Source organism: Magnolia sinica, chromosome 3, assembly GCF_029962835.1.
Source record: "Magnolia sinica isolate HGM2019 chromosome 3, MsV1, whole genome shotgun sequence".
Lineage (NCBI taxonomy): Eukaryota > Viridiplantae > Streptophyta > Magnoliopsida > Magnoliales > Magnoliaceae > Magnolia > Magnolia sinica.
The window spans coordinates 123,378,498-123,402,927 of record NC_080575.1 but is presented as its reverse complement, the minus strand read 5'-3'; the positions used below and the strand labels follow the sequence as shown (position 1 = coordinate 123,402,927).

At 38.5% G+C, this 24,430-nt stretch overlaps 1 protein-coding gene across 12 annotated transcripts; it reads left to right on the top strand.

Annotated features, from left to right (window-relative positions):
• The first annotated feature begins 285 nt into the window (after nucleotides 1–285).
• On the top strand, nucleotides 286–22,925 carry LOC131241104 (probable E3 ubiquitin-protein ligase ZFP1). 12 transcript variants are annotated; one of them, XM_058239764.1, is made up of 10 exons: nucleotides 286–427; nucleotides 653–745; nucleotides 5,843–7,117; nucleotides 7,194–7,274; nucleotides 9,667–9,720; nucleotides 16,114–17,022; nucleotides 20,199–20,581; nucleotides 21,496–21,594; nucleotides 22,266–22,433; nucleotides 22,637–22,925. In XM_058239764.1, exons 3-10 carry the CDS (start codon nucleotides 7,069–7,071, stop codon nucleotides 22,781–22,783), a joined length of 1,890 nt encoding a protein of 629 aa, XP_058095747.1. In that variant the 5' UTR covers nucleotides 286–427; nucleotides 653–745; nucleotides 5,843–7,068; the 3' UTR covers nucleotides 22,784–22,925. The 12 variants fall into 12 exon arrangements, with proteins under 12 accessions (XP_058095747.1, XP_058095745.1, XP_058095751.1 ...); XM_058239762.1 differs by having other exon boundaries at nucleotides 5,128–7,117; XM_058239765.1 differs by lacking the exon at nucleotides 653–745 and having other exon boundaries at nucleotides 311–427.
• Nucleotides 22,926–24,430: the final 1,505 nt, after the last annotated feature.

Below are 24,430 nucleotides of genomic sequence, written 5' to 3'. Positions count from 1 at the left end.
TTGAGTTCTGACCGTTCTTTAAGATCATCTAATAGAATGTCTTACTTGGGAATGGTTCATCATCAACAGTACTCTCCATTATATGACGGTTCTAGTTCAGAAAGTTGTTCCACGTGGAGGGTGGAGATGGGTTCTCTGTTCAACCGTGTCATGTAATCTCCAGATGCCTTGTCCTTGTCCGAGTTCTCTATTTCAAAAAGCGCTCTTCGGTCGCCGGGACCTTTTTCCTTTTCATAGTTTTTCATTCTCCTCTCTCCCTCACGTTATTCATCTGCCAAACGTAAGGTACTCTCTCTCTCTTGTTTTTAGGGTTTCTTCAAAGGGAATTTTGACTTCTCCGTCCGATGATTTCCAGTACATCGCCGGATTTCTCTTCTGTTGCAAAATTCTGATGATTCGCAGGACGATTTCAACGGTCTACGAATTGGTTCGTGTTTTCTCCAAATTCTTTCCCCCCCCCTAATTTTCTTCATTTATTCATCTCTGAATTTGTTTGCTGAATTGATTTTTTTTTTTTTTTTGTTTTTTTTGGAAATCTAATCTGATTGCAACAAACGAATGTAATTATCTGGCACTTCACACTAAAATCCAGCACTTGTAAGATCTTCCATAATCCAAACCGTTTATCAGTTTCATTTCCTGTCTCGGCCAGTCCACGGTAGGAGGGACCCACCAGATGAACGGTTTGGGTCATGGGTTAGCGTGTTACTAGTTTGAGTTCAGCGCACCTGATGATCACGATCAGGTTAGATTTTCCATCTTTTTTAAAATAGAGTTGATGTTTTTTTATTTACATTTCTGTGGCTCCTGCAGCTTCTACTGCATGTATAATCTTATTTAAATGAGATAGTGTTTTATGATGAACTGGGCATTTTGTTCAATTTCATGAATTTGAGAATGCCATTCTATTTCATGATTATAGAAATGTCTTGACTGTTGTTATATTGTTGTTGTTGTTCTACGTTAGATGTTGAAGAAATATGCTATTGTTTATTTATTCATTTTTTCAAACAAACATTGGTGTTGTTGTTTGTCTCCATAGCACAAGTTTGTGTCTGTAATTTTTTGTTTCTTTCTGAAGAAGTTATGGATCCGGTTATAGCATACCCTCTACATGTTGGGCGCCTGAAAGAAAATTGTTATTTTGTGTCTTCTCTTTGGGTTAGTTTATGTGCATGGTTACTATAATTATGAAAAACCAAAGCACGAATTGAATTATCTAATTTTCAAATCTCTCTCTCTCTCTCTCTCTCTCTCTCTCTCTCTCTCTGTCTCTCTCTGTGTAGTATGTAGTTAATAGCTGAATTTGTTGTCTAATATGGGGTTCGTTGCATATATTTGCAGCTCTTTTTGTTGTTGTTATTGTTGAACCTGACTTGCCTGGGGAAATCAATTCCTTTGTTTTTAGCAGAGTTGTAAAAGGGAGCAAGAACTTTTATAGGGGCTGGTTCTGCTTGGTAAAATAGTTGGGTTTGTAGAGTTTCTCTCTCTCTCTCTCTCTCTCTCTAATATGTAGTTAATGGCTGAATTTGTTGTCTAATATGGGGTTGGTTGCATATATTTGCAGCTCCTTTTTTGTTGTTGTTGTTGAACCTGATGTGCCTGGGGAAATCAATTCCTTTGTTTTTAGCAGAGTTGTAAAAGGGAGCAAGAACTTTTATAGGGGCTGGATATGCCTGGTACTGTGGTTTGGTTTGTAGAGTTACTATTCTTGATCTGTAGTTTCTTCACATATTCTTTCCTTTCATCCGTTACTTTAGGGGTCATTTATTTGCAAAGATTTTGGTGGAAATGGACTCAACATTCAAATCACCCCTTTATAAGGGCATTTGCAGCTTGGATTTCAGAGGAGTCGAAATCCTCAAAAAAGGTCATTTTAGAATCCTTTCGAATTGTTGTTGTGCAAAATCCAAGATTTGAAATCCTGCTTTTGATGCTCCGGCTGCGTGGCACTTGGTACGCATGCACTCAGAAATTGTACATGTGGTATAGGTTAGTTCAATCCAAAGCTACTGAAGTGTGGACTCCACTGTCGCTAATCTACGGTTCCAATATATTGGTTATGTTGGAAATTACGAGAAGATTTTCGTCATCAAATTCATTTTCATGTGAAGATTCACAATATAATTCTAATTCAAACTCCTGGCTGCCAAACACAATTTGTGGATTCCATAGGCTTCAAAAGCCAACTTGCCAAACACACTTGAAAGATTCAAAATCTCAAGGATTTAAACTGCTGGAGATTTTGAACCCAAATCTCTTGAAATCTATGCGGCCAGACGACCCCTTAGTGACAATTTATTTATTTATTATTATTGACAAACCTTTATAGAGAAGAAAACGTTGCGCAATACATCAGAGGGGAAGAAGTTCTTCTAGCTTCACCAAGAATACAAAAGAAAAGCAATGACCAAGTCATTAAGAATCTTAGCTAATCTTGTATGCAATCTTTATGGGTTTTGAAGGACCCAAAACCCCATCTTACTATATCAAGAGATAGATCCTATACAATAACAAAAGATTTTATTAAGAAAGCGCCCTCGGCGAAAGGAAACAGTGATCCATGAAGGTAATGGCTTAGTCCCCAATACAAGAGAAGATCTATGGACTCCTCCTTTGCAAGTATTGACTATACAATTTGCCTCTTGGCAAATATGATGATCAGGCGGGGGTGTGCACGTCCTTATACTACTAAAAATAAAAACAACATCCCAAAGGTGAGTCCATCTTCCGGATGCCTAATTGATCATATTGTGAGAGTTGCCATCCACCATAAAGGACCCACCCGCTGACTAGAAAAAAAAAGAAGAAAAAACTCTAGCCTTGTTTTGATGGCCAATAGATTTGCTGTGTATGAGGTTCCAACTCCAGCTGGCCTAGAAACCAAAAGCTTGATAGAACCGCTCCTGTTTCTCAACAGGCATCAGATCTCAAATGCCATAGATTACTCATTGAGCTGTCTGATGTTAAGCTTCCATTGCCCTAGGGGCGAGTCATAAAAAAATTGCCTGTGAAGGATGGTTTCTGGTAACCGTTGATGCCCCCCCTCACTAATGGATAAGCTCAGATGTAGTGATCCCCTTGAATTATTTTTCAACAGTCCTAATTAACAATATAAAGAAAAAAAAACCCCAATTAATGAAGGACAACTAAACTTTGCTAGTCACTTGAGTGGTGCTTGAGGGGTTATTCCAAAAAGTTTCCTTTCATTCCAAATACTCCACGTGATAGCATGTGGGAAATCTGGCCTCTAAGCTTAAAAGGCTCACCACCATCCATAAGGTCTGGACTCGTGACTTGAAGAAGCCAATCAATTTCAAAGAGACCGAAGGTGTACCAATTAGATATAGCAGCCTCACACCTGAGAAAGATGTGATCAACTGATTTTGCATTTTTGCAACCCAAAATGAATTTTCGAAAGGGACCAATTCCTTTGTCAAAGATTATCTGTCATAAGGATCTTATTAGCAGTGGCCACACAGAATGCTTCAACATGAGAGGGATATAAGTCCCCAAGTTTACTCATGGGGGCTTTTGGGTCCTGACCAAACAATGCCTTACGAAAGCTCTTAGAAAAAAAAATCAACCATTTGCTCACAGAGGCCCGAAGCTCATATCCTCCTCAATTTGGCAAGGGGTGTCCCCACTTAGAAGGTCAAGAACCTCAATCATCACTGTAAGCTCATAATTCCACAGGTTATGATGGAGGTACAAAGAACACAGTCTTATGTTCCACAAGCTCATAAGAATCTTTGACAAGAATATCTCACCTAGCAAATCTTGATGCAAGATTCATCTCCTTGTTCTAAAGATCTTCCCAAAAGTGAACCTTCTCAGTATGGCCCACTTTAATCTCACAACACTCTTCATGAAAGTGTGGCCTGTGCATCTTGAAGAATTTCTCAATGAAAAATGACTTTCCAAATGAAGGTTCCTTTTCCTCTCATTTCTAAAGCCAGAGATCAATCTTTCTCCATAACGCAATATTTGGAGGCGATAATCTTTCTCATCTTCACCACTTTGCAAGAAGTCCTTTGTTCCTTCGCTTAGTTCTAGAAATACTAGGACATCCTTTCTTCCTTTGGCTTTTGAACTTCTTCCCAACTATGAGATGATATTTGTGGTCCTTTCCACGATCCTCCCACAAAAAAATCTCTTTGAATTTTCTTGTGTCTTTTTTCACCATTTCGGTCAGGATCTTGAAAAGAGAAAGATAATACATCGAAGCATTAGATAAAGTGGACTTAATACTATGATGCAACCACCTAGCAATAGGCAAAATTTCTGCCATGGTGCCTATTCCGTTTTAAATTGTCTGGCCACCAAGGCCCATGTGGCTCAATGATCTTGGATCTGCCCCTAGAGGAAGACCAAGGTAATTCATTGGGATCGATGTTGCTTTACATCACAAAAGTGTAGCAAGCTACCTCTCCTCACTACCTACCAGCAACACCCTTCTGAATACCATAAGATGCTTCAAAGCCATTCAAGATTATTTAATAATTGTGATTTGACTGCAAGAGGTGTAAAAAAAATGGTATCTTCCACAAATTGTACGTGGTTGATCAAGATGCCTATATTTCCAAGAAAGAAGCTCTTGAGGATTCCCGTATTGCAAGCTGAATCAAATTCAGTTTTAGAAAGGCCTTTGGTGATGATGGAGAAGAGGAATGGAGCAAGTGGGTCCTTTTGGTGGAGAACCCTAGAGCCTTTGGAGAATCTTTTAGGACCGCCATTGCTTGAGATGAGAAATGAGCCGATTAAATACAGCACTCAATCCAATTGCTCTAGTTGATGCCAAACCCCATTCTTCTCATTGATTAAGGAGGAAAAGACCAGTCAACCCCATCACAGATTCCTTCCACATCTATTATACATATGATGTCCGGGTCTTTGCTTCTTTTTAATAAATCTACACACTCGTTTGCAATGGGGATGCCATCTGTGATTTGCTTTCCCATAAGGAATGCACATGATGGAACTTACAGCCTCTTTTAATACTCAGCACCAAGATAATTAGATGGAAGTCTGAATCTCTCTCTCTCTTCAAATTTTTTTTTTCTTCTCCTTTACTCCTTCCGCTTGCGACTTTTTGTCCCTTTCATATTTTGAAACATTTTGAAACAGATGTAGATGGGGGTTAGATGAATCTTTGCAACACAGCTGGCTGGTGTGAAGACAATTCGAGCTTGTTAAACTATTCATAATCATGTTAAAGCAATCTTGCCAGAAGCATATTATGGTTGATTTGAGGATGTATGAAATAGTAAATGCTCAGATCTTTCAGTAACGAAAGGTGGGTTGTCAATTCTTCCTGTACACATTTTGTCTAGTGGAGACAAAGAGGGTTAGTGTCTAGCATGTTAGTAGGCTGTTTCTGTAATATTACATATATGTAGGGGTCGATTAGTCTCTGTATTGCACTTATGTTTATTTATATTTGTTGCCTCTTCTTTCAGTAATGAAAGGTGGGTTGTGAATTCTTCCTGTACACATTTGTGTCTAGTCGAGATAAGAGGTTTAGTGTCTAGCATGTTAGTAGGCTGTTTTTGTAATATTACATATATGTAGGTCGATTAGTTTCTGTATTGCACTTATGTTTATTTATTTATATTTGTTGCCCCCTGTTTCTTTGTCTGTAAGCGAACATTAGTTACTACTTCATATGTAGTGAGGTCTGGCTTGAGCTTCGTAGTCCCTTTGGCTCCAGGTAATACTCTTGTTTCTCCTTCTCTTCCGTTGTACAATTCAGATTTACCTAGTGCTTTAAGGAAAGGCAATCACTTCATTGCTTCTCCAATTAATGATTGTTTCCTATGATGCTTGTTTTTTCTTATTACAGGATGTCTGTTTCAACTTCATATTCAGTAGGCGCTCCTAAGACGTAAAGCAATTGCTCATCCTGCATGGAGAGAAGCCATGGAAGAAGAAAACACTGCATCAGAAAGGAATAACCAGTGGAAATTGGTCAATTTCCTGCAGGGAAATACCAAAATGGGGTGTAAGTGGGTCTATATGCACTAAGTTCAACCTAACAATTCAATCGGAGAGTTCATTCACACCTATGGGGTGGAATCAGTGGACTGCTTAGAGATGTTTGCAGTGGTGGTGAGATTTGGGGATCTAATCAGTTAATGATAGACAGTAGTGGCCATATGTCAGCTATAAGTAAGCAAATAGATACTTGCATGGGGACCTTTAACAACAGGTCCATATATCTCCTCCACCTGGTTTTCATTAAGGGGAAGGGAGGAGAGGCCTGCCCTGTTGGTTCAGTGAGGAAATATTCATGCTGAACTAGTTTCCTGATTTGACAGGTTAAGTGGCGTCATGATAGAGTTCGATTTTTAGAGGATCACGGATCGCTTATGAGTAGACAAGAAAAGGAAGTACTGTTTTGGTTGGTATTGTTCATAGGATATGATTTTAGTACGGTTGTAGAGTTGCAAGGTTATTTGAATTTTGAATGTAGTCTTTCATATCAAAGACTTTGGACCATTAAATTATTTTCTAGGAATGAAGTTGACCAATCCAAGAAAGGCAACTCTATTTCTCAGCCGAAGTATGCAATTTATATTCTTCAGGAGACTATAAAAATTGGGCTTAAATCCAATTGATCAGCCATATGCAAAGTCACCCCTAAGTTTAATGAAGGTGATGATCTTTTTGATGATCCTAGAGATTGCTTGTGAAGTTGATATATCCTTCAATCTCCAGGTCAAACTGTACATTCTCAGTGTGGACTAGTAAAGCCAATTTATGTGTTTTCCTTGTTCCACATTTTGATCTATCTAAGGAATCTGAAGGGCTTGCCAGAACGAGGAATTTTCTATACGCGCTTCTGCGTCAGGCTACTTTGCTGTAGGTTGTGATTTAATTATAGATCCACATCAGGACACTGCACATTGTTATTGGAAATTTATTTACATGGAATGGTCCAACCAGTGGTACGGATCCCAAAAAGAAGAAGAAGAAGAAGATGTGGCAGTCATATCTAGTGTCGAGGCTGTGAGTATAGACTGATGCTGCAGGCACTTCCAAGTTGCTTCTGTTAGGTTGTCAGCAGGGATGGGATTTGAGGCTCCTCTTTCTATGGAGATGATAAGTGACAATCAAGGTGCATTCCGTATCTCCTCTTATCGGAAATTCCATAAGAGAAGAAAGCATATTGAAACAGATTGCCTTTTCATCAGGTAGAAGATGGTGGGAGAGATCCACTCATGTGAGGTCAAAGAAACAGATTTCAGACATGTTCACCAAGGTTCCTGCAAGGGGTTTTTTTTCTTTTTCTTTTATTTTTTTGGTGCCCCCATTGTAGACAAGCTTTGCTTGATTGACATTTATGCTCCTGCCTGAGGGGGGGAGTCTAGTAGGTGTTTATGTAACTATACATATACGCAAGGTTGGATTAGTTTCTAATACTTATGTTTATTTGCACTACCCTTCTTATGTGGTATGCAGAACAGTATTGTACTTCGGTAATAAAAGCAAATGGGAGCCCAAAGGGGACATCATTTTAGAACCATTTTGTTTGTAATTCGTCCTCACAATTATTATCTTCTTGGAGGAGGCTTTTTGGCCTTTCTGTAATACATAAATGCATATATTCTGGTAGATCTGTCATGTACAGAGCACGTGGAGATAGAGGAAGTGACTTACAAGACTTTGGAGAAAGTGCAAGAGGTGGAAAAAATTAGGTTCCTTTCGGGATATGTTGGGACTATAGCCATTGGTTCTGGTGGTCAAGTTTGAAAAAAAAAAAATAGTACTTAAAAAAGAAAAACTCTTATTGGAATATTTCAAAACTTTGATAATTTAACTCCTTTCCTCTGAATGTGGACCGTATTTTTAAGCATTATTTTGTCGAATCTTGAAGATTTCTGAAACAAGGACCATCAGCTGTATATGTTGCTAAATCAACGGCTTGGATCACTAAAGTGACTGTAGATCATATTGCTATAGTCCTGACTTATCCTATAACAATATTTCTGGACGTGTCACAGCAAATCTCATCTTTTGGTGTGGTTTAATACGAGGCTTCCTAATTTACATAGAATGCCTTTTACTTTGCTTAACACTCATCTCATGTCCTTTTATATTTCATATTTTAATCATCTCATGCTCTTTTATATTGCATATTTTAATAATCTTCAATAACTATATGCCCGCACTTGTGGCTGGGTGTGGCTGTGGGTGTCTATTGGAAGTGCTTACTTCCCATCACAGCCAATCATTGATCAGGACTGTTCATTCCATTTGTTTGTGCCATTATGTGCATGCCATGTCTAAATAATCATATTGGCCAGATGATCCTAACTCTCTAAATGTGGGCCATTTTGTTACAGCCATCCGTTTTTTACAAGCCATAGATTAGATGGTTAGCATCACAAGCTAGAGCTCTTCTTTGACATCATAAGCAATCCATGATGGGGCCTATGGTAGATGTTTGAGATGATGATTGGACCTGTTCCCACTTTGTTTCTCCATCAATCTTGACTCTTCATTTTCAAACCATTGATCTGATGATTAGGATCATTCCTGTATTTGTATACTTGAATGGACGGTCCAAATTGACGATTGGCCATCCCATATATCAGTTTAATGTTTTGGGGGCATTGCTAATGTCCCTGTGAAGGTGGGGATGCTAGCATTCCTATGTATATATATGGGAAATGCTAATGTCCCCAGTTTGGCCAGTTGTCAATCCAGACCATCAAAATGTGGGTCAGCCATTCTGCTCTGGTTGGCATTTTGTTACAAATGTCCATTTTTTATGAGCAATATACATACATACAAATAGTGGGAGGGGTTTGCTAGGCCCACACAACTGTATAGTGCTTCTCATCATCTACACGCTAGAAGTAGGTGCAACATGGTACTGTACCAGATCTGAGCTTTCCATAAGAAGGGTGACATTGTTTAGATCATCTGGCCCAAATGGCCGTTGGTTGAATGTTGACGTGCATGTAAACTTAGCAAACCTCGTATGTATATCTCAACACGTCGTGAAAATGTGTCAAAAACACATTTCAGACGTGACATGGGTAAAAGAACATGGACCAGCCCTTAGTATATATCTTTGTTCTTTTTGTATTGTTGCTTAGACCCTTTATACAGCTTCAGTGAATTTCTATTTCTCCATGTATGGTTGCTATATATTATGTTTTTTGTTTTTCAAAACTACTGTTTATATAATAGTATATCTTCCAGCATTATCCGATAGCTCTATATCCCTTGTCGTGTTGGCACTAAGAGAACCATTAAATGCTCACTGTAGCTGGTGGTATGTATGGTTCCCATGACAGTTGGAGTTTCTGTAGGCTGAACTTTTATGCATGGATTTCTGGTTGTATTCACTATGTAGATACTTGCAACAAAGGTAAGACTTGTTGTGCCCCTTGGCCTAGAAAAGTTGTTGAACTTTGGATACTTCTGGCACAAGTATGTCATTCTTGTGTATTGAGCTGCTGATTCTCATGGTCCATCAAAGAATATTTTATGTATCCCATACTATTATCTGTGAATCTGTAGCTGCTATGGAGGCAGCATTGATGTATTCTGTTTTGTCTTGTCTGATTCATTTTTAAAGAAATCTGTGTGCCGTGCATATAATTTTTGCTTCATGAATGTGGACAAAATTTTCATGTGTCAAAAATTTTGTTCCAGGGTATCCTAGCCGGTTTCAACTGTTTAAAGCACAATTTGCTACTACATCCGAGAGTGAGATTCCAAGTTCTTCATCAGGAACTACCTTCATTGCTGTTGACAGTTGAAGTCAATGATCAGATCGAAGATATCAATTGCTATTTACTAAGATAGCCCCCCTTTGACATTTGTTGGTGCTCATGCAATGTTCATCAGCATCATTGCCAAACCATTGCTGCATTTCGACTGTAGATCATATCCCCATTTTGGTCCCACAGGGATTTCATCTCACTAGAACTAAAACCATTTGATCTAGACCTACTTACATCTTTGTCAATTCTCTCATCTGCATGGGCTATATTCCATAGATTTCTTCTCATCTCTCGTTGCCTATTAGTAGCCTTCTCCTTTCTGCTGTTTTGATTTCCAATGCTTCCCCATGTGCCATCATTCACAACATGGCTCCATTCTGTGGATTCTATACATCTCCATTTGTATCAGCTTCTGAAACTGATAACCGGTTCTCATTTTCCTTTTTTCCTTATGTTCAACTGCATTTCCATAATTCTTGGCTACTTATATCCATTTTACCAGTTCTACCATCATAAACCTCCCACATGAAATATCCTTACAAAAAAAAAAAAAAACCTCCCACATGAAATATCTCCACTACTCTGCGGATTCTCCTGTAGTTGCCAAGTTTGCAGTTGTCTGGCAAGGGTTTTCTTGTGTCTTTAATCCAAAGGGGGTGTGCTTGGCGATTCCGGTTCAGCGGAGTTCAGTTTTCCACCCGTTTCTTCAATTCATGTCATTGATTTGGTTAGTCAAGATGAAGCTAGTTTTTTTGGGGCGGTCCGGTGTTATCGACTGTAACAAAGCAGAATTAGCCATGAAGGCTGGCTTGAATCTCTTTAAAGATTCATTCTCCAGGCTGGTGATAGTTGAGAGTGACTCTAAGACTGCTATCTGATGGGGGTGTAGTTCTGCTATGGAACCATGGAGGCTGTCTTTCGTCTTTGTAAACAGGATAAGTCACATGAGCCATTGTTTACTCTCTTATTGTATCCTTTCCTAGTACCTGTAGAGAATCTAGTGTGATCTCTGATTCGCTAGCTAAAGGTTTATTTGGGCTATGCTTCTCATGGGCTCTTCTTATCTACTATCTTGATGGATGAGTTCACAGATTTAATTTGTTACGAATATGATTCATTTAGTTCACAAGCTACTGTCAATCCCAACTAACGTCTTTTCTTCTTCCTTCCTTCCTTCTCTTTTTTTATTTTTATTTTTTAAAAATTATTTATTTTTAAATTTACAAATAAAGGGTTCACTAATATAATTTGCGAAATTTCTGAGCAAATGACCTAATTTTGCTGCAACACATGAATTCCATTTGGTTTTCTTAATCCAGAGCACAGTGTGATTCAATGACTTTGTTGACATTAGTTTCATCCATTGGTGGTATTTTATGCTACCAATGTTTTTTCTATTTTTCCTGTTTTATGATTTCCTTGGATTAGAATCTTTCTTCAGTTTTTCACTACCTTACGTCATGATTTGATTTTCTATGATATATATATATATATATTTTTTTAAAGAAAGGGAGTGGAAATTTTGATTTGGTTTCATCTCATTAGATTTGATTCATTCTGATCCTTTTTGTCTGTGAGATGTAGACTTATAATAACTGTGAGCCCATCTCAGGTGATGTCCTTGAAGATCACTGCCTGCTTCAATGGGTTTTGGAAATTGACAAAATGTTCCCTTGCTCACAATTTCTAGGTGAATGAATTTCTTTGAGGTCAAGGTGATGCTGAATGGTCAGTGAAGAAACAGATCTTCACATCTTAGGGCATTAAAAAAAATGATAATAATAATCGTAATAATAAGTTAGTTGCATCTTAGGGCAGCAATGTTGGCTCAATCAGTTTGTATGGTCAAATATAAATATTTTCTTTATTTGTTTTATCCCTTCTGAAACCATGACAAATTTTATTACATGAAAAACATTGACAGATACAAACGCAGGGCTGAAATAGGGCCATGACTTGATTAATTGAAGAATATGCATCAATAATAAAGAAATCTTTTACTTCAGAGTTGAGATGAGAACTGAAATAATTTTTCATTGTTTTTTGGATTTTTCTGAACCAAAATCAGTTCCTTGTATTGTTAACATAAACAAAGTTCATGGTTGAAACAAAAAATTGGAAGATTGAGAAATCGGCTATTCTTTTATATTTATGAATGGTTATTGGACCGAAGCAGGCTCTAGAAGAATTATTTTTGAGTGGTCTTGGAAGTAAGTTCTAAAACGAAAATGCTTTTTGTCAAGAAACCTAAATCTTATAATATTTTCTCTTTTACGAGTATGAAATCATTATCCTAGGGTCGAATTTTGGCAAGGAGTCCTAGAATGTGAGTCATATAACAGATCTTTGACAAACTACTACTTGAGATGATTGGTAAATGTAACTGTGAAAGGGATTGCTTTATCTGGAACATGCATCAATTTTCTTTCTTCTTGAGCAGAAGTTGTGGAGATTCAACCTGTGAATTCTACTGTAGAGAGTATTGTCAAAGTATCAGGCATGGTTTCAATACGAATCTGTTACTTGTTTTTGAAGTATGTTGATATTGGAGTAATAATGTAGTTTTTCATTGATCCTAGAACCTTGAAAGTGATTTGAGGGCATGAACACATTTATGCAGATCAGACAGGATATTGCTCCTGGATGCTATGTATATCGAGGAAATAATTTAAATTCTGCTCCATGTAGAAAGCAATCTACTAATTTGAGATCAAGCATTGAGGTCAGATGTAGAAGCATGATCGCTCCTAATGAGATGGGCGAGGTGGGACCTCATGTGAATGACATTGACATATTTCTGAAGCTCCACTTTATGCATCATCAGAATCAACAAGCAGACTTGTGAATAAACCAGTTTTCATAGGAGATTGAACTATATTGATGATGGAAGATGGAAAGTTGAGGAGATTTAAGACCAACCATTTCCACAGATATGGCAATTCAAGGTGCAAATATTATTATGAAGGCCCTACTGAAGGATAAATCTTGCAAATTCGGAGCAAGCTGAGGAAATATACATTATCAGTTTCAGAGAAAATGCAATAAGCGTCATCTTTTTTTACATTCTTCATTATTTATTCTTTTTATTTCATATCAATGTACTTGGCTCACTGGGCAGAGGGAGTACAGTATTCTTTATCACTTGTTTGGATAGAAGCTGGCGTTGAATAAATTTCTCCTCCCAATTACATTTTGTAATCTTTTTCTTTGTTGGAGTGCTTAAGTAGGGGGAATATGGTTAGACAGAGATTTTTCTTGTCCACCCAAATGACCTTGGCCCATTCATAATTTTACTGCTGCAATATTTCGATTCAGCTGTATACAGTATCAGACTGAAAATTGGATTACATATCAAACCACAGTTGAAATAGGTCACCTTGGAAACATGGCTTCAAACTTGCAAGAGCCAGCATGATTCTTGTCAGAAATGCAGAGGAGATCACTGCTATTAACCGGCCGAAAGCGTTGATCATGGAAGAGGTGTCACAATGGAAATCATGTTGGCAACATACTTGTTGAATCACCCAGGCAATCTTGGCAACTAACGGTCATATCTGCTAAATTTTATTATAGTAGTTAGTATATGATTACATGTATTATGTTTATATGTCAATATCAAGGGGGCCAACTTCAGAGCAATCAAGGGCACACCAAGAGTCTGTGTGCATATATCACCTTGTCTCAAAATGACTAGAGTGCGGGAATCCAACATGTTTCAAGAAAGGACTTTGCGAATCCTATTTAGAAATGAATGCAGAGATTCCCACTCATAACTTCTGGATGGGGAGCTGTATGGGCACACTGTGCACTGTCGTTCCGATTGTAGAAAAAATATATCCTTTTCTGTAATAACGTCATACAGAAAAAAAGAAGAAAAAAAAACATAATGAAAAGCCGGATTATTCATCAAAATAGTGGATAAGAGGTGCTGCTACAAAGAGCAAATCTCAAAAATCCCTCCATTTGCATCTGGCAAGGGTTTTATGGGCACCATTTGCTCCCTGGAGAAGATGTTGAATTTCCACTTTGTCAGAATATCTGCCATGATATGCTGGCCACAAAAAGACCAATTTAATGTTTCCTTTGCCATTTCTCTTTATTCCAATTCCGGATGCTCCCAGTTTTCCGAGTGAACCGCTGTCGGCGTTCAAAAAATTAACTTTTTTTTGCTATATCATATGAGTATCTTATGTAGTTGTGTGCAAGGTATGAGTAATTCAATCTTTGCGAACCGTCGATCTTTGCTCTGTTATTTAGATGGAAACAATTTTGTCCTTTTTAGGGTTTGTTCTTCTAGTCCCAGGCAATCACTGAGGTCTAGGTGGTTGCCGTCATAGTCATCTAGGTTTGTCCTCCAGGTTTTTTTTTTTTTTCTTATTCTTTTGGAAGAATACACAAGTTGATTTCTAGTTGGGCTCCAGCTTTCTTTTGCAATTTGATGCCTCTCATCTTCCAAAAATTTCTTCGATTTTGAAACCGACACTAGATATTTTGGACTGTCCAAACTTGCTTAGTTGAAGCAGAAAAAAAAGGAAGCAGAAGAAGAAGAAGAAGAAGAAGAAGAAGCAGAAGAGAGAGAGAGAGAGAGAGAGAGAGAGAGAGAGAGAGAGAGAGAGTTTGGGGGGGATATATACCCAACTATGCCTTCGCATCTGACAGTAGTACCTAATATCGGCACAATTGGATTTTCAGAGGGAGAAATGCCACATTGGCAAGCTGATTTCCCTCTACTGCCTCTATGATTTATGGAGATCCTGCCAATTATCCAAGAATAATATGTAAGAGAGAGGCCTGTGCCTTGCACCCAGACTGTGTGGATATGAAGAAAGCCAACTTGTAGAGCTGGATTGGGATTCCAAACAAACACGAGATAGCCTCCAGATAAGAGATCACTAGCTAGCATGAGATAGCCTGCAGTGAAGAGATTACTTGCTAATATGGTATTAAATGGTACGCACCAATGGTTGTATCTTAGAGTTGTAATATGGATCACTGGAGGGGTTTGTGAAATCATTTTTTTTTTTCCTTTCCAAATGTCATTTTTGTAAGCCATGTCAAACAAATCTTATCATGGAGGAATGACAGAATTTGTGTAATAAAAATTTCAGAAGGGGATGTACTTTGGAGTCATTATGTAAGGGGTAGATGTAAATAGAAAAATAAGCAGCGGGCAAAATTTTCTCTTTGATATTTAAATTCCTTTAGTCAGAAATTTGAATTCAAGGGGAAGTTAATTAGAGGATGTGATGAAAAAACAGGGAAAGGTGTACCAGCATGTTGAAAATTTCAGTTCCTTTTAGGTTCTAAGCTAAAGATAATAACCATTTCTTTTAGGGTTTTGTTAACCTTCACTAACCTCTCACCGACCCTCATCAGTGAGTGTGCTCATTGATCTTTGCCGTTATTTCGAATACCACCTCTTGGATAGGCCACTGCCCGGAACTCCAATTGATTGGATGGTCTGAACCATTTGATGGAAATGATTCACTACTTTTGTACAGTTCAAACATTGACTTTCAGGCATTAGTGCATCCATGAGGCAGCCATTCTAATGGATGGTCTGGATCAATGAGCGTGTTCACCTATGTGGGTCAGTGAAAGGTTATTGTAGGTTAATGCTCTTCACCAAGGCATTGAAGGTTAACAAAACCCTATATTTTATATTACAGGTACTTTTATTGACGCGATAAGGGTATTGGTACAACTACAGGATATCTTCTTTTTTTTTTTTTTTAAAAAAAAAAAAAAAATACTGAATTCAACCATATCATGCTGTACTAGGCTTGTTATGATCGAAGAACTGTTAATTCTTTTACGTCTTGTCAATAAAATATAAAACAAAGGTGATGAAAGATGTTTCTGTATAGATCTTAAAATTATTGAGTTTGGTTAAAACTAATCTTGTTGTAACAACTAATACTAACACACACACACACACACACACACAAACACACACACATCCTTATTGTGTCCTGGACTTGGGAACTGTGGAGTTTCATATTTCATTCCTTGTATCTGTACCTATTCCAGGTTGTCATAGCTTCTAAATTGGAAACATGGGGAAAATAGGTCATACTGTTATTAAGAACCCTATGTTTTATGCAATTTAATTCAGCTGCTGATCTTTAAACTTTACATCAACTTCATAAAAAGTTTTAATTGGGTTTAGCTTGTTTGAAAAACCTGTTTTTATTGGTACATGGAAAGATTTTAATTGTAACATTTTGCATATTTAGATTTCGCCTTTTATTCCATTTTCCTTCACTTCCAGACTATTTGTCTTGACACCGGTTTCATTCATATTTTATTTTTTTTGGAAGCAGGGATGCTTGCCACTTGTGAAGATTTATAACAAAAACACTTCCATTATTTGAAGGTACACAAAAGTATTCAACAGAAATGGCACAAAGAAACATGCTATGCACCCGCCAAGCGCATGATTTGGAAATAGAACAGGGCCAGACCCACCTACATCCCGAACCCTGCATCCTTGTACGCAACATGATAGATTTCCCAAATCCTAATATCCATCCAGCGATTCCAGCTTCTGTGAACACTCGTAGTCTTGATTCCCGTCATTTGTCAGACCATCATGACAGCACCATGTTCTATGGAAACCAGTATAATGGTCTTCCGCACTGTCATCATCCAGTTGGAAATCTTGATTTAGCCGGTGCTGGCACGTCCAACTTCTCCTACAACCCTTACATGATTCCTTCGTCTGCCAGCAGAATGTGCCCTATGCCACTGAATCATGGTTCTTCTGATCACATGCCATCTTCAAGCAGTCATGGAATTATTGGAATTGGTGTAGAAGGGTATGGAAGGGACAACCAGTTCATGGATAATGTTAGAGGGTCATGCAAGAGAAAGAATGCAGAGGGAGTTCCAGGGAACTACTACTACGTTAGCAGCTCAGCAGGCTCGAGCTCATCTTCTTTGGGCATTCCATTGAATACAGGACTTCAACAGTGGGAGGAACCATTTGAACCCGGGGTTGGTGTGTTGGATGCTCCAGCTTTTCCCCCAGCCGAATACAGGGGAAATGGTGTTCTGTCGATTAATGAAGGATCTCAGAGATGTGTGAGAAGCAGATCTAGTGCCATCAGCCTTCAGGTGGAACCCACTGCTCTGGCACATCATCATAACCAATTACTTCAAGGAAGTTACATGGGTCGGACTTTCCAACCTGCTGGCAATGCCTGGGTGGAACAGTTTGGGAGCAATGGTGGCGATGGAGGCAGTTCCAATTGGAACTATGCACCTGCTGCGCCTTATTTTAATGGTGATATATATATTTTTTTATATTTATACTAGAATGTCAGTAATGCGATACAAATTGAGCCTGCCATGTGTTTCTTTTTTACTTTTCTTTGTTTTTGTTTTTTTTTGGTTGTCATGAAACAACCACATCACATTCTTCTCCAGCTGAGTTACCTAGAAATTGATCCAGGACATTTAGAGCATTGCTAACAGGACACATGTTTGGAATTGCAATGGACTCATGACTCATATATGCCAACGTAGCACATGCGTGCATGAGATCCAAGCTGAAGGCCCCATCATGTGCACTGGCCCAAAAGTCAGGTACACACGTGTACAAAAAGCAATGGATGTCTAGAAATGATTGACCAGAGGCCCACATATCATCTACATGTGTGCCCCATCAGATGAGTGGAATGGCTTGATTTCTGGGTGAGGGCATATATACAATTGGGCACTTCCAATGAGTGGGTGTAGATCTCACACATGTGTGCCATATTGCAATGGGTGTTCATGAGTCCCTTGTCAAGTCTGAATGCGTTAGGATCTTTCATACTGCTTGGACATCCATTGTTTGATGAGTCTATTACTAGATGTTTCTTCTATTTCCAAAGATACTTATAGAGCCAATTTTTCTGAATTATTTGTTTTCACAGGCTCTGGAGATGTCCCAAAGCACTTGTCCTATGTTCTTTATGTTAGACTCTAGAGACATAGCAGAAAAACAAATTACTTTTAACAGTCTGCATCAATAGATCAGGCCTTATGGATTTCCGTTTAAATATCATAAAGTTTATACAATTAATTTAAAACACGAAAACAAACCTTTTAATTGTCGGTGTAGAAAACTGCTCGAATGCTTATGACAGGCCTTCAAAGCAGAAGGTTCTCTTCTAGATCCATACCAGATGAGGAAGGGAAGAAAGCCTACACATAGAGTCCCTAGAGTGGCGCCAAGAGACACATGCGCATGGTGTGCCACACGTTTGGACGTGTGGGCATAGGAACAAGGAGAGAGGAGAAAAGCAAAATCTCTCTCTCTCTCTCTCTCTCTCTCTCTCTCTCTCTCAAGGTGGTGAAGCTTCCCGGGGGTTTGGGTGTCCAAAGGTTCTCTCTTCCGCAGTCCTCTCCCCGTCCCTCTAGGATGAGATCTTATTTATAATGGGGAATTAGGGTTCAGGGAGAGACCACTTATGGTGTTCCACCACCATATAGACTTTGATATTGCCCCACTATATCTTAATTTTGTGAATCATGCTTAACCATGTACCTAAATTGACTCAATTCCTCTATTGAACATGGCCATTCATCCTCCATCCAAATCCGATGCAAATTAAGTGATGGACTACAAGATCTCAACAATGGGATTTTTTTACACACACACACACACACACCACATGGGTACTCGAACCCATGACCTCAGTGTTGAAACTCACAGGGTCTACCACCTTGTCATGAGTAGCAAGCCTCAACCATCGAAATTACCATAAAGTGCATTGAAAATATTTTAGCGGTTAAAACCATTTGAAACTGCTAGGCACTAATACTAGTAAAAAACCACTTGATGGATGGTCCAATCTACTAGATCTTATCCATAAGACTAAATCAGTGGGATCTTTGTTGGATCATATGAACTTCAACTGTATCCTAATGTGTGAACTCAACAACACCCACATATAAACCATTGTAATTGACTAGTAGGCTAAGGCACATTACATCGAGAACTTCTAATACGTCCTCAGGTCTAAGGATTAGTCAAAGCTAGTATGCACACAAGTCTATCATTGTCTAGGCACGATCGTTCTAAACGTAAATTGATCATTCAATGTAAGTGTCCAATAGGTCCAATACCAGGAGCCTATTTTCACGGCACGCATACACTCCTATATAGGGTAGGCATAGGAATATCGACTCGTCGTCAAACCCAATGGTGGAGACATTCCATCCCAAATCATCATCGGTCCCCTCACATAAAAGTGATAGCTACCACAGATTTGTCCTACAACCAGTTAGGTGATCATGGTCAACAATAGGATATTGAGATCCATGAAACACAAATCTCTCTTGACCTGTGGGTGTTGTATCCAATCTCAAGTTCCCAAGGACAACCAGAGGAATCCCTTTCCTTTGACCCATATATGTACATGTACAATTGAATATATATCCACATACTACTCATGACATTGATGACATGTCCACAAAGGACCTATAGTCATCATGATCTATGGACAAGATCATTGGATCAATGATTCAGATTAACATATTGGCTTTACACGACACACAACACTAACACTTTATGTAGGCTATTAAAAACATCTCCATCATCGTCATCATCATCATCATCTAAACATTATCCCAACTTATTAGGCTCAGCTGAATTTTTATTTATTTATTTATTTGGTTAGCACAAGGACAAACCTTTATTGGAGAAATGCTTATCCACTTATATTAGACTGCTTTTGGCTGCACAGGCTAGTTGAATTTCAAAAATTCAGTTAAGTGAAGAGGAAATAACTTTCCTATGATTCATAACAAGGAAATAGCCCCCAAACTGTTGTTACTATTCTTTCAAGTTCAACTTGAAAGTAATGTAATTGAATTTGGACCGGCCTCCAAAACAGTTTTAATTCAATTGTATATTTTAATAATTACAATTCTGTCTGATAGTGCATCCAAACTCACCTTGAGAGTTGGAAAGGACAGCATGTGTCCTCTTTCAACTCTATAATTTTATTTATTTATTTATTTTTAATAATATTGATTTGCCTGAGGATGCTTTTTTGCAAACAGCATCTTCAACTATTTCTTGCTGGTGCCTGTTTAGGGAACCAAGAAAAAAGAAGAAGAGAAACTAGGTATTCTGTAACGGTAACGGTGACCATAATGGCCACCATAGTTACCATTACGATGCAGGTTGTAAAGACCGTTAATGTCTTCTTTTTTTTCCCGAAGAAAACCTGTATTGGCTCCATAATGAACCATTACAGCTGTTATGGGGCATTTTTTTTTCCTAATGGTCGTTATGACCCCGTAACGCATAACGGTTGCCACCGTTACTGTTGTGTAATGACCGTTATGGCACACCATGATGAGAAATGAGCATTTTTTGTGATTTAATACTTTTTGTTGGTGTTTTCAAATTTCTAAACTTTTGAAAACTGATGGGAATAATAATAATCAACAGTTGAATTCCTTCAGGGAGAAGCATCAATGGAGGCCCAATAGAGACTGGAAGTATAAATCCACAGGGATATCAGGATGCCATGTCCAGCAGAAGTTCCGTGAATCTCTTGCACCCTTCTTCCATGCACCACCACCATCCTCCTCCACACATGCAAGGCATGCGAGGAGGTCAGAGTTATAGCTTCCATCCTCAAATTCCAACACCTTCCTACAGGCATCCAACAAACAACAACATGCATCATGGAATTATAAATCCTTCTCGGGATGGTGTAGAATCAGGTTCAAGGTACCCAAGATCTTTGCCATCCAGTGGGGACCATATTTACAGGCCTCACAGGAGGGTGTCTCAGAATGCTCCTGACGAAGTTAATGGACGCATGAGGCTTCTATCATCAGAGGTTTTTCTTCTCCTTGTTTTTTTATCGCTTATTGTTATTGGTGATGCATGCACCTTTAGGCCTTAGTTGCAGGATCCTTCTAACTAGGTGCCGCTCCTGTTTCGAATCCCCGCTTTGGGTCCTTGCTCCTGCTCTCACTTCCTACCTATTTATAATTGTTTACATTTTGAAAGCGATGCTTCCCTGCTCCCACACTCGAATTTGTAGCCACTCCGCTTCACGCTTTGCGCAACTATACTTTAGGCACATGCTCTTTTTTTTTGGTGGAAGGGTACTGCAGTTGTTTGATGTGTAAATCATTTTTTACTCCGTTCTTGAAGATGGTATTTTTACATGTCTTCCTTTGTGGAAGAAATGAACTCAATATCACATTGACGAGGGTTGCATTTGGAATTGAGATGTTTGTAAACAAAAGTATTTTGTTTTTCTGAAAAAACAAGTATTCTATCATCAAGAGTATTTCCAAATGTAAATGTGTACTTTGGTCGGTTTCAGAACTAGGGGGGTTGGCGACTTGAAATAAGACGTGGTGAAATTTATTCGATGTTTTGAGCTTGATGGTGATCGACTCCAAAGAGCCATTCTCAACCAAGGGATGAGGAAGGGCAGCATGCTTATTTTTCTTTTATTTTCTTTAAAATAAAATATGCAGGGTAAGGTAATTGGTCAGTGATTCATAATGATATGCACTCATGACTGCACGAATTAACACAAGGCACAATCTATGATAATCAACTTGCAATAGAAATGGAAGAACACAAGGGTTACGGTTTACCTATACGCATTGTCAGTTGCCACTTAATTGTTAGCGGACCTTTATTCTTTTTCTGTGAGATGTGAAATATTTAACCTGCTATCATTGCTGATATCTCTAATGATTGGAACCTGAAATTTCTTGCTCATGGCGAATGTAGGATGTCGCGATACTGGAGTTTTCAGGATTTTATGGAGTTGGGAATTTTGTTGATCGACACAGGGATATGCGCCTGGATATAGATGACATGTCTTATGAGGTAAAAGAAGGGGCTGTTTATTTTTATTCTATGAATGCTTACTGTGGGCTGGAGAGAAGTTGGGAAGCATCATAGCTTCAAGACTTCAATTTGTTTGGATTAATTCTTTAAGATGTATAACTTGTTTTAGTAAAACCTAGAATGTTTGTCACTTTCTTTTGCCTACCTTGCCTTTGACTCACTTTTAGTACCCCATTGCAAATTTGCACGAGATCTTTACTGGTAATCTTCAGGGAGTCCCAAAAATTTACACTTGATTAGACATTACTTACCCTTGGATTGGAAATTTTTTCTAGGAAAGAAATTGATGGTCAAAGGAACTCAGTGGACCTATTTTCTTTCCCCAAAATCCTTCAATGGAATGGTTAAGACTGTAAGATCAACTTGATTTTTGGATTATATGGCCCATCTAAGGTATATCCTAGCTGATGATTGGTTCTAATCTCATATACATTTTCAAATGTATAAAAAGTCACTGATGTGCTAAAGTAGAATAAAGAGTCCAAACCACTTGTTTTTTTTTCTCCCCACAAAATAACAAAGTGCTTGCATGTGAAGATGAAGGTTATGAAAGCTTTGTAATTTAAAATTTTGATTCCAACACTTTTCAAATGGAAATAAAATGAAGAATCATCAGCATCCTTATTATGGGTCTATAACTATAAATACAGGAATTATTGGCCTTAGAAGAACGGATTGGAGACGTAAATACTGGATTATCTGAGGAGTCCATATTGAAGTGTCTAAAGACAAGAACATATGTTTCCCCCACAACTCTTCCCCCTCCTGACCAATCAACAAAAATGATGCAAGATAATGGGACTTGCATAATATGTCAGGTACGCATTTATCGACTTTTATAGTTTTGCATACTCCTCATTCCTTTCATTACCAAGTATAAAATATGCTATTATCAATTTAGCTGGTGTGGCACGTCTAAATGTAGTCTTCGCTTTGGGTTTTTACTTTTTGTTTGATTCATTTTCTTTTTGTTGCTAATTTGCTATAATTTATAATGTTAATGTTGAAAATTTGGTTTCAGGTTGAATATGAGGACAAGGAGAAGATTGGAATTCTGGACTGCGGGCATGACTACCATGCAAACTGCATAAAGCAATGGTTGGTGGTGAAGAACATCTGTCCCATTTGTAAAACATCAGCTCTATCCATGGATCAGAAAGAAGCATGAATGTTTATACACATCATTCTACTGATCCATTTGTGTATTTTGTGTACATAGAGATGGTTAACAATCTCTATCATACAATCGACCTGAAACTGTACAGATTTTCATTAAATTTGTTTAAACTCGTTTAAATTTCTGATTTTAATGTGTTGAAATGTAGATTTCTCTTTAGCTAGAATGAGAAGTGGGATCCATAGTATGGGTGAGCTGTTGGGCTACAACAGTTGTACATAGCTAATACAAGCTATTGTTTGAACATGCACTTTTACACATCATATGTACCAAGCTGACCTACAACATTAACTGTTGAGCTCTTGCATGTCAAACTGGGTTTCATGGTATGGGGGAGCTATTGCATTAGCTTCAGCTGTAATTTCATATCCAAGTTCTCTATTATATAAAACTTCTTTTAGGCCCATGCCATAAAATGAGGTGACAGAACAAATGAACGGTTTAGATATAACACATTTGTTACACATTTGTTATTCTCAGTAGTTTCAAATGATGGTGGGTATATTCATTCATTGTACCACCGTATTACAAACGGAGGATGGAATTAAGCTTATACCATGGTAACAGGGGACAATCCCTGGCATGTGTAATAATTATGTTTTTTTGAATCCCATCCCACTTAATCCTTCTCAATGCCATGCGCCAAACACCCCAGGAAGCTCACCTATAACTCACACGTGCCAACATGGGGTTGATATACCTAAGATCCAATTCATCTGTTAGATTGGCACCATTCTATTGATGAACTGGTCCAAGAATTATGTTGATCTACCGAGCAGCTGGGCCACAGTATGGAAAACAATTGCACGGCTCTGAAAAACTTGGTTGAAGCTTCTAACACACCAACCCGCACACGCGTGTGCACTAGTTCTAATTTTCCTTCCTTCAATGCTTTTTGTGCGAGGAATGTCGATTCTTGTGCTTGGAACGGGCAGAAGCTTTGAGTGGCCACCGTGATGTATGGGTCTTATCCACACCGTAGTTATTTATTTATTTATCATTTTAGTATATAAGCCCGAAACTGACGTAGATCCAAGACATGTGGACTACACATTAGGGATTAAACTCTTACCGTTGAAAACTCCTTGGGGCCACAGAAGTTTTAGATAGACCTGATATTTGTGTTTTCTCTTCATCCAGGTCTTTTTAACTTTATTAATAGGTTGAATGGCAAATAAACATTACTGTGGGCCCTATAAAAGTTTCAACGGTGAGAATCATTATCACCGCTGCTTCCTGTGGTGTGGTCCAGTTGAGCCTTATATCTGCCTCATTTTTGGGATTATGTTCTAAGATGATACTAAGAAAATGGATGGACGGTGCGGATAAGATCCACACATCACAGTGGCCAGTCAAATCTCCTGCCCGTTCCCAGCTTGAGACGGGCGAGGGGAGGACGCAATCCGCGTCCGCTTGGGTTTCGGTTTGGACAAGTAAGGCCCATGGTTGAGTGATCCAAGCCATTGGTCCGTTGAGTCCAGCCGTAGATGGACCATGCCCTAGAAATCTCATTAACAGGACAATTCTCGCCTTTGAATTTGTATATGAACAGTCCACGTTCATTTGAAAAACGACGCATGATTGGTAAAGGCTTTTATGCAAGTGCGAGATTGTTTGGACCATACTAGCATATGCAGT